A 14796-nucleotide genomic window follows, 5' to 3' on the forward strand; every position below is an offset into this window, starting at 1 on the left:
CCCCCAAATTTGTATATAACAAAGATAAGATTTATCTGAGGAAAAAGATCTTCAATTTCATGTTCCTCAATAGCAACAATAGAGAAGAGGCTATTCCCAAGATAACCATATAGCCTACTTTTCTTCATTAATGAGAGTAGTAAAAATCAATGAAATGTCTCATTTTAGGATATAATTTTTTATTAGAATATTTTTAATAAATATACTAACTCTTAATTTATTATCTGTAAAGGCTTCAAGATATCACGATAAAGAAGGGCTCTATCTTAGATAATGCATATGTAACTTTCTTTAGATAATTTTAGAAAGCATCAAATATGAAAAAAGGCTTAACTGTATGGTTCCTTTAGATTATTTAGGGGGGAAAAGGAGAAAATCAACTTAACTGGAATCAATTTCTGCTGTTTATTTCCAGTATTCATACTGTGGAAAATTCCATGTATAATTTGATGCAAAGATATGGTGCAGTGGAAAGAGAATTAGAATTGATGTCTAAAAACGTTCAACTCCCAGCACTGTGATACTACTTATCTATGTGACCTTGGCCAAGTCAATTACCCTCTGAGTTTCAATTTTTAAAGTATTAACTGTGTCACCCTGGACAAATTAGTCAATCCTGACTGCCTTACAAAAAAAGCAGCAAAACAAAATAAAATAATGGGATTGGTCTCAGTACCAACTTCTCAAACTGTCAAGACCTCATATGGGGTCTCGTAACTGAATGAGAGGGTCACGAAATTATGTTTTACTATCAGTAAATATTTGATTTGAATACCTACTTTATGTAACTATATGCCTAAGATCATGTAAAAATTTCTTGAGCAAAAAAAAAGTGATGAGTGGAAAAAGTTTAAGAAGCTCCAATGTCTACTGATATCTAGGTAACCTAGGATGATCCTTCCAGCTTGCTAAATCTATGATACTGCAATTCTAAGATCAGAGTTACAGACACAGCAGTCTGTCTTTCAAAAAACCTATACACAAGACCCCCACTCTTCCAAACAACCTTATCTGTCTCCAAATAAAATTTCTAAGAGGTAAAAGAATATATAGTGAGTGATATTCCCAGAGATTTGTTTCTACCTAAAAACATAAGCATGTGGGTATCATCTGGCAATTATGAAGGTCATTGCTTCACTCATGGTTTTTCTTCCTTTGATGTCTCCTTGTTTCTGAAAAGGTGCATTTTATTTATACTATATCCTAGTCAAGATACTAGTACAATTCTTATAGATCAATGTAATTTTAATTCTTCTTTATAATCTAGAGCTTGATAAAATTTTCATTTAAAAAAAAAAGCGATACCCTAAAACAGTACTTTATTTGGACAAACTTTCAAACTCCAAAGTCACATCAGAAAACTTCATGATGACTTTGACTTTGCACAGCAAAGAAAAATGTTGGAAACTAGAAGTTTAAGCTTTACTGAATTTTTAACACTAAAGTATATTCAACTTACTTTAATAGTAACTTTAACTGACATCATGACAAGGTGAGTACATTCTTCCCTCCAGTTGTTTACAACAAGTCCTCCAAGTTGTAAAACAGTTTGATTTAAAAGAGTTTTTCCAGACACATCTAGACAAGAGGGACATACAACCAATGGTTCATATTCCACTCTGTAGGGAGTAAAAAGTTACACAAGTTTTATTATGGACTTAATAAGGATATAGTAGACCAATTGGAAAATTTGGTTATTTGTTTAATAAAGACTAAACAAGATCTATTTCTAATCAACCAGGAAACATTAATTCAAAGAAAAGCTCTTTCCCTCTCATTTAATTCAAATGCATTAATTACAGTTCAAAGAGAGTCAAGTTATTTTAAATCTCACCATATATAAAACCAAAAACCACTACAATGAACAGTCTAAATGCCACTTTTATTTTTACGAGTGTAATCAATGATGAACAATGATTCCAGAGGATCAGTAAGGAAGCATGCTCCCTATGTCTTAACATAGATGTGTAGGACTAAGGGTATAAAAGGAGATTATGGGGGGGAGGATACAATGGTCATGATCAGTGTGGGAATTTATGGGGGGAGAGGGGAAGAAGGAAAAAGATAGGAAGGAGATAAAATAGAGTTTTGTTCATTGGGGAGGGAAATTCATTAAATTTAACCAAAAAAGAAAAAACCCAAAACATAAAACAATATAGGAAGTGATACTTCAACAGCTTAAAAAATATACTTCAATATCAATGCTACTTCAAGTAGGAAACAAACAACTTATCCTCCAATTTTTCATTCTTGAATATACCATACTACCTTTAAAATTTGAGAGCAATGATCCCTTCTATGAGACATTTTGAAAAGTGCTCATCTTTTTTTTTCTATTGGTGCAATACAAACACAATCCTTATGATTTGCTTGTTGTAGCTCTCTAACTGTTAGCATTGTCTTTGAGTTAGAGATGGATTCAGAGATCCCTTCAAAATGAGATTCTATGATTTTGATTCATATTGCATTGTATAATTCTGCTCTGTTTTGACAAACTGTATGCACGTTCCTACAGGCTCTGGGGATCAAAAACAAAATAAACAGCAACTCAGGTTTAAAAGAAAACAACAAAACTTGGTTACAGGGAGAAAATTTGTCCACTTAAATATGCATCCAAAAAAGACTCACTTAAATTTGCTTTCAAAAACTCCAAAGGTAATTCTGTCTCCTGTCTTTAAAAGCAGTGGAATGCCATTCTGCATTTTTTCTTCATTAATAAACGTGCCATATTTAGAATTATCTTTTATTGTCAAGATAGGGATTTCAGAAGCTTGACTCTGTAAATGAACACATGCATTAATGTTTCTTGCCCCTAAGAAAATGTGTTTTAAAATGTTACTAATTTTTTTTTAACGTATGAAGTTATAAATACATGTCTGTAATAGCAATAGCTAACATTATGAAAACAAAGATTAATTTTCATGGAAAAGGGATATCAAATAAACTTTGTTGAGAAAGATGCTAAGATGATAGCCAACCTCATAACAAACCAGATAGTGCAATCATCATTACTAATTCCTCTTGGGAAATACTGTCTTTAGTCAGCAATTTATTTTTTCTTTAGAGCACTTTTATAACTCTCTCCCACCCAACCATCAATTCTCAGACTACCTCCTATCCATCAGCTTTGGCTCTTCTTTAATCAGGAGAATTTTCAGCATTCCTTCCTAGTCTCAGATCTTAGTACTTTGTAATTCTGGTATATTATCTTTTCTACCTTTCCAAGTTTTTCTATACTTTCTATACCCACTCTCCAATCCTTATCAATCACCATTTCCCCAAACACATTTGCTTTACTTTACAAGTAGCTCTAATTTGTCCATGTTCTATTATCCCCTCACCTCACTCCCACCATTTAAGTGTTGGACTCTCTTTTCTCTCAGGACAATAATTATCTCTAAATCTATGTTCCTATGTTTATATTTTCCCACAATACTGTGCTCTACTTCATGTAGTTCTAAGCTATCACAGAACTGGATTTATTTTTTTTTTTAATACAAAGAAACCAAAATAGTATAAATCTTGAATCTTAAGGATAATTCTGTAATTGTCCATTGACTCAGCATTTTAATTCCTATGAAGGAAGGTACACAAAGTGACTGATGTCATGATGGAACATAAAAAAAAAAAAAAATTCTTAAATTGCTTTGACAGACATTACATTTTTGCAAAATTACAATAATTCCAGTATATATACACATGTTGTTTATTTGTATAATTTCTGAACGCTTAATAAAGATATGGAGTAGAATATAATTAGTCACTTCTGACAAGGCATAATTACTTATTTCTATCATTAAGAAAGGAGACCACTTTGTCTTAAAAAAGCCCCACAAAATCTTTTCTTCCAATTTCAAAACAGTCTTATGTAGTCACAAACAAATGGCTCAACTAACAAAAACTATGATAATAAAGGAAGAAGCATACCAGGTTTGTCACAGAATGTCTCACAGTCAACAAAGCATGATTTCTACTGATTGACTGATCATCTTCAATTAGAATTCCACAATTTTTTCTTCCAACGATATAATCAACATCAACTAAAAGTCGATAAGGGTCTCCTAAGGAAATCATAAAGCATATTGATTTAATGACAAAGATTTGTACCTCTAATGCAATGATTTTAAAGAAACAACTTTATTTTTGCTTACTAAAACTGCTAAAATTCTCTGATTTGAGTAATCAGTTTTTTTAAGGTATTGGGATTTTTGGTCAGGACCTGTAGGGAACTTCAGAGAAGGAGAATCTGATTAGGTGATTAAGAGGTTAAGAAGTTAATAATCAAAAAATCATTGAGAGGTTAAGAAATTAATAATAAAAAAAGTTAATGATCAATTAAAAATTACTAAGAATATATACTGCTAAGTAGTATTTCTTTATCAAATACTCCAATCAATCTGTGATCTTATCAATATGGATGTTTCTTCCAAAGATGAGGATCATAATCCATGCACACCTGATGTGGTGACAATTTTGTCCATAAATTCAACATTTTGACATGAAGAGTACATCCCTGGAATACTAAGACTGTCCAATTGTCATCCTTTGCCACTTTGAGTCATTTTCTTTGATCAATAAAAATATATATTCTAAAAGAATTCATCATACCAAAAAAAGCTAGTTTATAAAATTTAAATATAGGAAAGAAAGAAGTTATTTACACTAAAAAACTTTTTTCCACTTCTCTCATTACAAAGTTCTCTTAAATAGCTTTCTCAGAAATTAAAGCCATCTTTAGTTATATGAAAAAATGCTCTAATTCATTACTAATTAAAGAAATGTAAAAACAACCCTGAGGTTCCACCTCATACCTCTCAGATTGGCTAAGATGAAAAAAAATAATGATAAATGTTGAAGGGATATAGGAAAATTGGGACACTAATACAGTTGGTGGAATTGTGAAACAATTTAACTATTCTGGAAAGCAATTTGGAACTCTGCCCAAAGGGCTATAAAACTGTGCATACCCTTTGATCCAGCAATGTCAGTACTGGGTCAACATCCCAAAGAAATTATAAAAGAGGGAAAAGGACCTAAATGTGCAAAATTGTAGCAGCTGTTTCTGTGATAGCAAAGAATTAGAAAATGAGTAGATACTCATCAAATGGGGAATGGCTATATAAGTTATGGCATATGAAAATAATGGAATATAACTCCTCTATAAAAAAATGATAAACAGGTTGATTTTTAGAAAGGCTTGGTAAGACGTACATAAACTAATGCTGAAAAAGACAAGCAGAACTAGGAAAACATACACAGCAACAAGACTGTTTGATGATCAGCTATGACAGACTTGGTTCTTCTCTCAGTGATTCAAGGCAATACAAATAAACTTTAGAAGGAAACCATCTTCATCCAGAAAGACAACTATAGAGACTGGATGAATGTAAATCAACACATGCTATATTCACTTTTTTTCTTGTTTTTTTTTTCTTATGATTTTTTTCTTTTTTTGTTCTCATTTTTCTCTTCCAACATGATTCATAAAGAAATGTTTTTTTAAAATGTAGATATATAACCATTAAAAAAGAATGTAATTAGGAAAAATAAAAATAAAAAAAAAATCCAGCTTTGTTGAGTTTAAATGATTCAACTTATAAACCAGTTTCTAAATTTGGCATAAAATATTCTTTCAAATGTTGGCAGATTTTAGCTACTGTCAATCAAGTATACAGTTAATACAAGTAATTTTTTTTAAAAGAAAAACACAGACTAAATTAACATCTCAAAATGAATATTAAAATGTTAATATTATTGACTGGTAACATTTGGTTTATAAAATAGTAACCTGGTGCTGGAAGATTCAGCATGAACCCTTTATTTTGTGTAGATTAGGGAAAAAAAACTAAACCATTTGCTAACTGTGCTTAACTAATTAACTTAATCTGACTGCCATTAACATTTTCCTGTAAATACAATAAAATGAATAATAATAAACTTTTATATAATGCTATAAGTTTTGCAAAACATTTTATTGTTGTTCAGTTATTTTTCAGTCCTGTCTGTCTCTTCATATCTTCAATTGGGATTTTCTTGGTAAAGATACTTGAGTAATTTGTCATTTCTTACTCCAGCTCATTTTACAAATAAGGGTTAATAAATGATTTGCCTAGGACAACACAAAAGGTAAGTGTCTGAAGCCAAATTTGCACTCAGTGCAGACTTATTTAGCTTTTTTCTGATTCTAAGCCTGGCACTCTACTCTATACTACTTAAAGTACTATATATATATGTGTGTGAATGCACATTTATAGGGGATACATATACATGTACATAATAAGTTGTATTTAATACTCAGCAATTAAATGATGTATGTTTTAGTATTACCTACATTTTAAAGAGGAGAAAACTGAGAATCCCAGAGGTCAAGTGACTTACTAGCCTAAAGTAAATGTCTGAAGGAAGATTAGAACTCAAGTGGTCCCCTAAGCACCTTGGTCTTCAAACATTACCTCATGTTACCTTATGTTTTTAACTTTCCAAAGCACTTTTACATCTGTTATTGAATTATATGAAATTCTCAGTTATAAATACTTGACATTGACAAGCCCCAAGAACCATAACATACCAAAACCCTTAAATTAAGGAACTGAAAAATAGTAGCTTAGTTGTCATCATTCCTATTTCTCTTCTTTCTATATTACCAGAAACCTTTCCTGCCTTCCTATTTCCAAGTTAAATCTGGAGCAATGTGAGAGAGAATCATTTAGTATAAGAATGTGTATGTGTAAAAGGAGAATTATGAGATCTTGTATGACTTGGAAGCATTTATGAAAATGGTCTCCCTCACAATTAGATCATCTGTCACATCAGATTAATTCTCCTAAAACATTGATTTCCTCATGTCAGTTCAAATTCTTCTGTATTCAAGGACCTGTACCTGTCAGAACCTGGTACTTTATTTTTCCAACCTTTCCATTCACCCATCGAAATCCTATATAGATTGTTCATTATAACATGGAGATGAGAGTATGATGTCACAAGACCAAACTTTGGCATCCCTCTTACAAAGTTGCAAATGTTTCAAGTTTCTTCCCAATGATAGTATGCAACATTTAGATACCTTAAGTCCAAATATCAGTCTATTTGGTTTGAAGAAACATTACCAGGCTGGTCACAGGGAGATTTTTTTTTTTAGCCAAAGAAACTCATTAACACCATCTCATATCTAATATAGAGATGTACTCATTTCCCAGTATTTTCCAATGCTCTGCTTGGTTTTTACTACACTATCATCATATCCCCATATCAGGTAATGGAAACTGTTTTCACTTCCTTACATGTAATCTTTTCCCTAGTTAGTACCTCCAAGAGGTGAGGGACTCTTTCTTTTTCTTATTTGCACCTACAGTGCTTAGCACAATCAATGTGTCATTTATATAATGCTTCATACAGGAGCTTAATTAATACTTATGACAGAAAGCAAGTGGAAGGAATATGCTTATCAAAAAAAAAAATCAAAGACCCTTCTTAAAGTACTTCCTAAGTACTTCTAAGGAGGGTGTGCAACCTATAGTGTTAGGTACTTGTACCTCATGACTCTCTAAAACTTTATTCATTCTTCAAGGTCCAACTCAAGTCACAGTTCCTTCAACAAGTCTTTAATGACAACTTTATCATTTAACTGCTGCTTAAACTTCCCATCCAAAAAAAACTAATGCTTATGCCTTCTGCCTGTCCTGGTATTTCTCTTCCTGAGAATAGATGGTTTCAGTATTGGATGTTGAAGACTCAGGCTGTAGCTTTTCCTTTACTATATCCAGTCTTCCAGTATATCTTAATCTTTTCTTTATATAAATTCAAATGCACAACAACCAAGACCTTCTATTGCCTTAAGTATTTAATGGCATATCCAACATTTTTATGCAACTATATTCAAAGCTCCAAATATTTACTGGGTCAGGGAGATAAAAAGATAAGACAAAGTCTTAGGTCTTAATGAACTCAGTTAAGTGATTATCACAGCACCATAACCTAAGGTTAGATCTAACCTTCAAGTTAGAAAGACTAGGCTTCAAGCTTCTATGAACACAGGCAATTAAAAAATCAATGGGGAGATGTTGTACTTTGTGGGGTGAGAGCTTCTCACAATAACTAAAATCACAAATGTGGTGGACACAAATTAAAAGCTATTCTCATAAAGCTGTTTAAACAAAGACATGAAATAACTGCCCTCATCCCCAAATTGGCAATGGATGGAATACCTGCTAAAGTTTTCTCATAGATGATCTTCTGTTGCCACCTTGTGGTCAATTGTGGAAATGGTTATATTATTGTAATACACAGAAGATTACTTTTTAAAGACATATTTGGAATGTGCTGGTATTCAGTATCAAGCCAGTCCTTAATATAGGCAGAAAACAAGTTAAAGCAAATAAGGCATCAAACAACTGACAACAAACAAGTTGCACCAGAAGAGCTAAAAGGACTAAGGAGCTAGTCAAGGAAATTTATCCTTGACATTGCCACTGAAGAAAAACTAGTGTAAAAAATGAACAGGGAAGAGCTCTTGAATCAATCATTTCACTATTTAAACTTTCATTTTCGCTATTTAAACACCACTATCTTCATTAATATAGTTCTGAAGTAAGGATGAAGTACTGAACTAATTAAAATTCAGATTAAAACACAATGGGATAGGGAATCAAAGGTACTAAGTTCTAATCTCAAATGCTACAAATTTGAGGTATGACCTAAATTTAAGTAAAATTACCCACAGCTACTGTTTTCTCAAGTGTGAAACTAAAGGGATAAGACTAAGTCCTAAATACCCAATATGAGTCTTAACCTACTTGATAGTGAAATGCAAACTATTTGAAATCTTTAACAAAATCAATTTGTGCTTTAACTAGTATACATGAACTATAGAATCTAGTAAACTGAAAGTTCTGGCTATGTGGCCAAACCCTAAATGAGGAAAGTACAATTATCTTTTACCATACTGATTAGAATAAAGCTGTAATAAGACCTGGAGTCAGAATGAGATATGCCCTCACAACAGCTTAGTTAAATGCAAAGATTATCACCGATTTGATGGAAATTAATAAAAAATTAGCATTAGGCCTAATAAAATATACAATGTTGTATGAATAAAGATTATTCTTTCTTTTTAAGGTGGAAGCTACTTTGTTACTTTTAAACAATTTATCAATAGAAGATAGGCTGACAGAAGAATAACAGAAGGAACAACAGAATTTGCTAAGCAGGTATCCATAAAAGAATAGAAAGTCTTGAAGAACAATCCCAGGATGAAAAGGTAAGAATGCACTGTGATCCGCACCGGTGGAAGACCAACAGTGATGAGATCACAAATAATCCGTCCCAGGATCAGAATATATAGACCTGAGTGCTCTTCATTACACTGCCGTCATAGAGTACAAAATCACTCTTGGAGGAGATAGAAAAATAGATTTAAAGCTGGGAAGACCCTTAGAGACCACTGAGTCCAATGCACTCATTTTAGAAGGAGGTGGAGCTAGGGAGGCTTAGTGACCTGCTCAGTCACACTGACTGTAGATGTTCCAACTCAGCGCTTCCTGAATTTCAAGTCCAGCTCTCTCCATTCATTGCACCGTATAGTTAGTTGCCTAAGCAAGTAAGATATGATACGCTTATATAGTTTCTCTCCCCGCTGAAACATTTCTTACAAGACCGGAAGTAAAAGGACTTATTCTCAGTTTTCCCATTTGTAAAATAGGATTACCAATAACACCTGCCTCCTAGGGTTGTTGTCAAGATCAAAAGATCTGATAATTGTAACGTGTTTTGCAAACCATAAAGCTCCGCGGAAAACCTATCTAATTCATCATTGTTCTCGCTAGGAAAAAGTTGTCCCCGGTAAAGCCACCAGCCCACTCACCAAGCCAATCGGGGATTTCCCTAGAGGGGACCACGCCCCCCTCCCGCAAGTGCTTTCAGGAGCACTAAGGAAGGTTACGGACAAGTCACCACGCCCACTCGCCCAGGGGCTGAGCTTCCGGCCATCTGGCCAATCGGGTAAGTCGGCAGGACAGGCTCTGAAGAGAGCGACTAACATTTTTTGGAGGAAATTTTTTCCTAAGGACTGGGGAGGCGTTTGGATCATGTTAGAGTCGCAGCCGCTCCCCTAACTTCCAGCTTCCCCGGTTTTCCCCTTGGGCTGGTGGGGGCAGAACTGTGGGCCTACGTGTGGACTACGGCGCCATTGCTCCCGCCGTCCTTACCTCGAGCCGGGCTCGCGGCGGAGAGCAGCGTCCACATGAGCCCGGTCGCTCCCCCCCCCCTCCGGGAGCTCCCGGAGAGACACTTCACGCGCGGGAACTGCGAGGACGACGAGCGAGTGACGTTGCTCCCGGCCGCTGACGTGTGCGCGTTGCTCTGGCGTGCGCGCTCCCGAGAACGAGGCCCCCTATGGGCGCGGAGAGGGAAGGAAAACGAGCTGCGGAGGGCGGGAGCCTGGAGAGAAGGGAAGAAAGGCGAGGGAGGGAAAGGAAAGGTTGAGGATTGCTCTGCCACCTCGTGGTTGGAGAAAGGAAAATAGCCTATCCTGCGAGAGCTATTTTTTTTTTATAGGATTTAGAACCAGAGGAGACTTTAAAAGGCGAATTACCAATATCTCTTCAATTTACGCATTAGAGTCTTGGTGCCCAGCGAGGGAGAGTGACTTTTCAAAGATCACACAGTAACAGGGCATTGGTAAATCGTATACAGAAATCGATTCCGTGCTCCACTAGTTACTTCTTCACTAACGAGCACTTCAGCGCAGTGCCTGACGCGGAGGATGCTCCCGGCTCCTAAATGTGTTTTGGATTGAGCTGAAGCTACAACTAAGATCTGGTGAAGTGCCATTTAGTTCAGCGATTGAATTAAAGCTTACTATCTTCTGAAGAGGAGTCTGATGATGAATTAATGGCAAATACAAATTCGGATGAAAATTGGGAGAAGAATGAAGAAAGGAAAGAAAGTGAGAAGTGTGAAGTTGAAGATGATGATGGTGATGAACAAGAAATAGATTAGGACACAGAAAATGGTGAGGAGAAAGGCCTGGCTCTTGAAAAAGAAATAAATGGAGATTCTGATTTGGACCTAGAAAACGAACGTGAAGAAGAAAGGGAAAATAGGCCATAGAACTCTAAACTTTGGCTCGCATTGTTGAATGCTGCCATGTTCTCCTGGAGAGGGCACAGTCTCTGTGGCATTCAAAATTCAAAATGGTAGTCTCATCATGCTAGCTCCCATTGTCCTTCCCACCTCAAACTTAACTGTAAATAAGAATGCTCTACAGTAAATATTAGCAAATACGAGATAATAGAAAAATCTCTACGAGTTTATATTTTATCTCAACAAAAATTTCTCTACTTTTTCTTGTAGACGGAGAAAGAAGTCAGAAATGTACCTCTAAGTAGGATGGAAGACAGAAGTGATGGTTCAAAATAAAACAAAATCTTTTACAAAAACATTGCTATTCTGGGTACTATATATTTTCAGCTTTAAAAAGAATTCATTTTCATTAATTTACGTTGCATTATGATGTTTTTTAATTTATAAAATCAGGGGACTTTGGAGTATGTGTTTTCTGAGGACAATCCCTGCTGTTGATGTCTAGTCCTATGATAAATGACTCCAAAAAAGAGTCAATGTTGCTACCTCTGCTTTTTATATTGGGATAAATCCTGGAGGAGTGATATGTGTGACCAACAACAGTACAAGATACTATGGCAGAGTTGAGATGAAAAGTGAAATTGTGTCTATCTATTGCTTAGCAACTGTGGAGCCCTCTGCTGCTCTTAAGCTCAGAGAAGAGAGAGAGAGAGAGGAAGGAGAGAAGAAAGAAAGAAAGGAAAGTGAACTCAAAAACTGTTAATATAATTGATATCAGTAACAAAAACAACAAAAATCATATGATTATAAGCAATAGATGCAGAAGCTTCTGAGAAAACATAACACCCCTTTCCATTCATAATGCTACCAAGTATAGGGATAAATATAGACTTTCTTAAAATGCTGAGTGCCCCAGCTGACTAAAATCAAGAGCCAACATCTCTAGTGGAGATAAACTTACAAAAAAGACTAATAAAATCAGGAATGAAGTAAGGATGTTCATTATCACCATTATTATTCAATAGTGTATTAGAAATACTAGCTATAGCAATAAGGCAAAGAAATTGAAGGAGTAAAAATAGGTAAGTAGGTAAACATAATTCTTTGCAGATGATATGATGGTACATTTAGAGAACCCTAATTTTTCAGCTTCAGGGTTTCCCTCCCTCTTTATGGTTTTTTTTCTCCCTTAGAATATAGATTTTTTTAAAAAACAGACACCATTTTGTTTTCTCAGTACTTAGGTCTTGGCATATGGTAAATATTTAATGAATGTTTTATCTTTCTATTTTTCCCCATCTTCTTCCAATACCTGCCCATACATAGATACTATTACACTCAGATATTTTCACTAAGATGAATTTTGCCTCAATAATGAAGAGGCCAGGTATTAAAATAGTCCTGCAAAAATGTTGGGAATTCCTAACTGGAAGCTCACATCAATTTGGTTGAATTCCTACATTTGTCCCCTCTCAGCTATACTTCTGGGTCTCTGAACTTAGCAACCTTGCCCCAACTGGTACTTTCCCTCATCTTTCCATCTTTTCAGTTCTATTAATGTGTTTGTTCCTCTATTAGAATAAAGTTCCATTAGTGCAGGAACTGTCTTTTTGCTTACATTTGTATTTTCAGTGCTTAGCACAGTGCCTGGCAATAGCAAATGCTTAATAAAGGTTTGTTGCCTTCTTAGCCTGTCTTAAAAAAAACCCAGCTCTCTAAAAATCAAAAAATTGGGAGCTTTAGAGAGCTTAGGAGTCACCATATTGCTTTCTAGGCTTAAAATGAGTTAATTGTTAAATAATGTCAATTAATCAAAACCTGGAGGTACAACCACAAAAAAGAAAGTTACTGCCTTAAGAAGTTTATAATCTTTTGGGGGAAGAAAACACACAAAAGGAAGCTAAAAAGAAGGGTAAGAGAAGGCAGCCAATAGGAATGTTTATGTTTTTTGTGTCCAAAAACAAATAAATGCAACTTGGTGGGAAAGGAAGGAATAAACACTGGGAAAGATAAATGCTTAGTTTTGTTTTTAAAAAGCAATGTGTTAGAATGCCATGGTTACTTCAAGCTCTGGAAAGGACGCTTAAACCCTTTCTTTTTGTGGTTCTAAGGAAATTTAGGTCATGATCCAATTTCTCATGAGAGCTTTGATTGTTTCTGGGAGGTAGAAGCCATCTTTTCATTTGTTTGATTCTATCAGGCTGACAAAAGTGGCTTTATATGAGATGGGATAAACAAGGAAGGCCCCACCCGTATATATGTATAATGAACATCAGAAGAAGATCTATTGGAAAAACTAAAAAGTATGTGATATTTCTTCAGATACACATGATTATAAATATTGGATTAATTTAGCAAGCTACAGCAGTATTGTAATTACTTAAAACCAAACGGAGTTATTTATATTTAAAGTGAAATTCCATTTCAAATAAATTATATCACTTTTGAATTTAGACCCCAGATCTTTCACATTAATAGTTTTACGACTGACTCTGAGCTTTAAGATCTTCATCTAAAAAAACAAAGGGATTGAATTAAAATGACCTCTAAGCTTTTTAAAACTTTAAATCTTTGATCCTAATTGTACTAGCTCTACAACATGGTATGATATTTGGAATCTTTTTATTACCATATCTAGTTTAATGATCATTGTAGGGTTTTTTTTTAGTGTTTAAAAATATTTAATGTTATAACTCAAGACAAGTTTTCTTATGAGTGATTTGTATGTACTATATTTTGCAGCCACTAAAAGAAATCTGAAGAAACTTTATTCCCTAGAACCTGTTGATGAAGAACTAATCATGCCAGAATCACTACCTTCAGAAATATTGGGGAAATAGGAATAAATAACCTCTGCTAAAGTTGTCATCCAAATCTTCATGGAAAGTAATCCTGGGTTCTGAGGCTGTAATCCCAGCGCAGAATCAGGAAGATTTCCATAACCAAATTAGAAAAATTTTGTAAACAGGCTAGGTATTAAGCTGAATGTGTCTGCCTTAAGGGAGCTTCATTTAATGGAAAGAATAACAAACAAGTTTAAAGCTAGGAAGAATTGTTTGAAGTCTACCTCTGACCAATCCTAGCTCTTTAATCCTGGACAATTCACTTAAATCAAATTTCAAGGGTTCCAGACTATTCCCTATAATTTTTAAATTTCAGGAAAGTTGAAAACCTGTCATAGTATCAGTAGAATCCCAGATTTAGTTTTAATCCTCTTTTTGATGCATCATTTTGACTTTACTGCTGCACATAATTATAATTTTATTTGTATATACATCATTGAGAGACAAGTAGCTTGGATGGTTAAATAAAAAGTGTTCATCAATCAAACAACAAACATTAAGTGCCTACAATGTGCTAGGCATTTTGTTGAATGAATATACAAACTATATTGGACAAATGAGAAATAATTAAGAGGGGAAAGGCACCAGAATTAAGAAGGTTTGGGAAAGGTTTCCTGTAGAAGATGGGATTTTGATTGCGTTTTAAAGGCAATCCAGGAAAAGCAGCAGGGAGATGAGCAGGGAAAGCATTCCAGAAGAAGGAACAATTCCAAGATTCCAAGAGCAGAGAGATTGTAGTGTCTTATTCCAGGAACAGAGAGGCCAGTATCATTGGAACATAAACAGGGAGTAAGGTGTAACAAGACTAGAAAAGTAGAGGGATTATGAAGGGCTTTGAATGCCAAACTGAGAATTCTGGTTTTGATTCTGGAGG

At 34.6% G+C, this 14796-nt stretch overlaps 1 protein-coding gene across 3 annotated transcripts in view; it reads right to left on the reverse strand.

The window, feature by feature from the left end:
* NBN (nibrin) overlaps nt 1-10275 on the reverse strand; it is a 40250-nt gene extending 29975 nt beyond the window's left edge. For all 3 annotated transcript variants that reach the window (XR_004231044.1, XM_012550029.3, XM_023503854.2), the window contains exons 1-4: nt 10203-10275; nt 3928-4061; nt 2629-2777; nt 1460-1619 (exon numbers count right to left, since the gene is read on the reverse strand). Coding sequence is in view for 2 of the 3 variants with exons in the window: in XM_012550029.3 (XP_012405483.1) it covers nt 1460-1619; nt 2629-2777; nt 3928-4061; nt 10203-10239 (480 nt within the window). In the remaining variant the exon portion in view is untranslated. The remainder of the gene's footprint in view (nt 1-1459; nt 1620-2628; nt 2778-3927; nt 4062-10202) is intronic.
* Between the last annotated feature and the right edge of the window lie 4521 nt (nt 10276-14796).

This window comes from Sarcophilus harrisii, chromosome 1, assembly GCF_902635505.1.
Source record: "Sarcophilus harrisii chromosome 1, mSarHar1.11, whole genome shotgun sequence".
Lineage (NCBI taxonomy): Eukaryota > Metazoa > Chordata > Mammalia > Dasyuromorphia > Dasyuridae > Sarcophilus > Sarcophilus harrisii.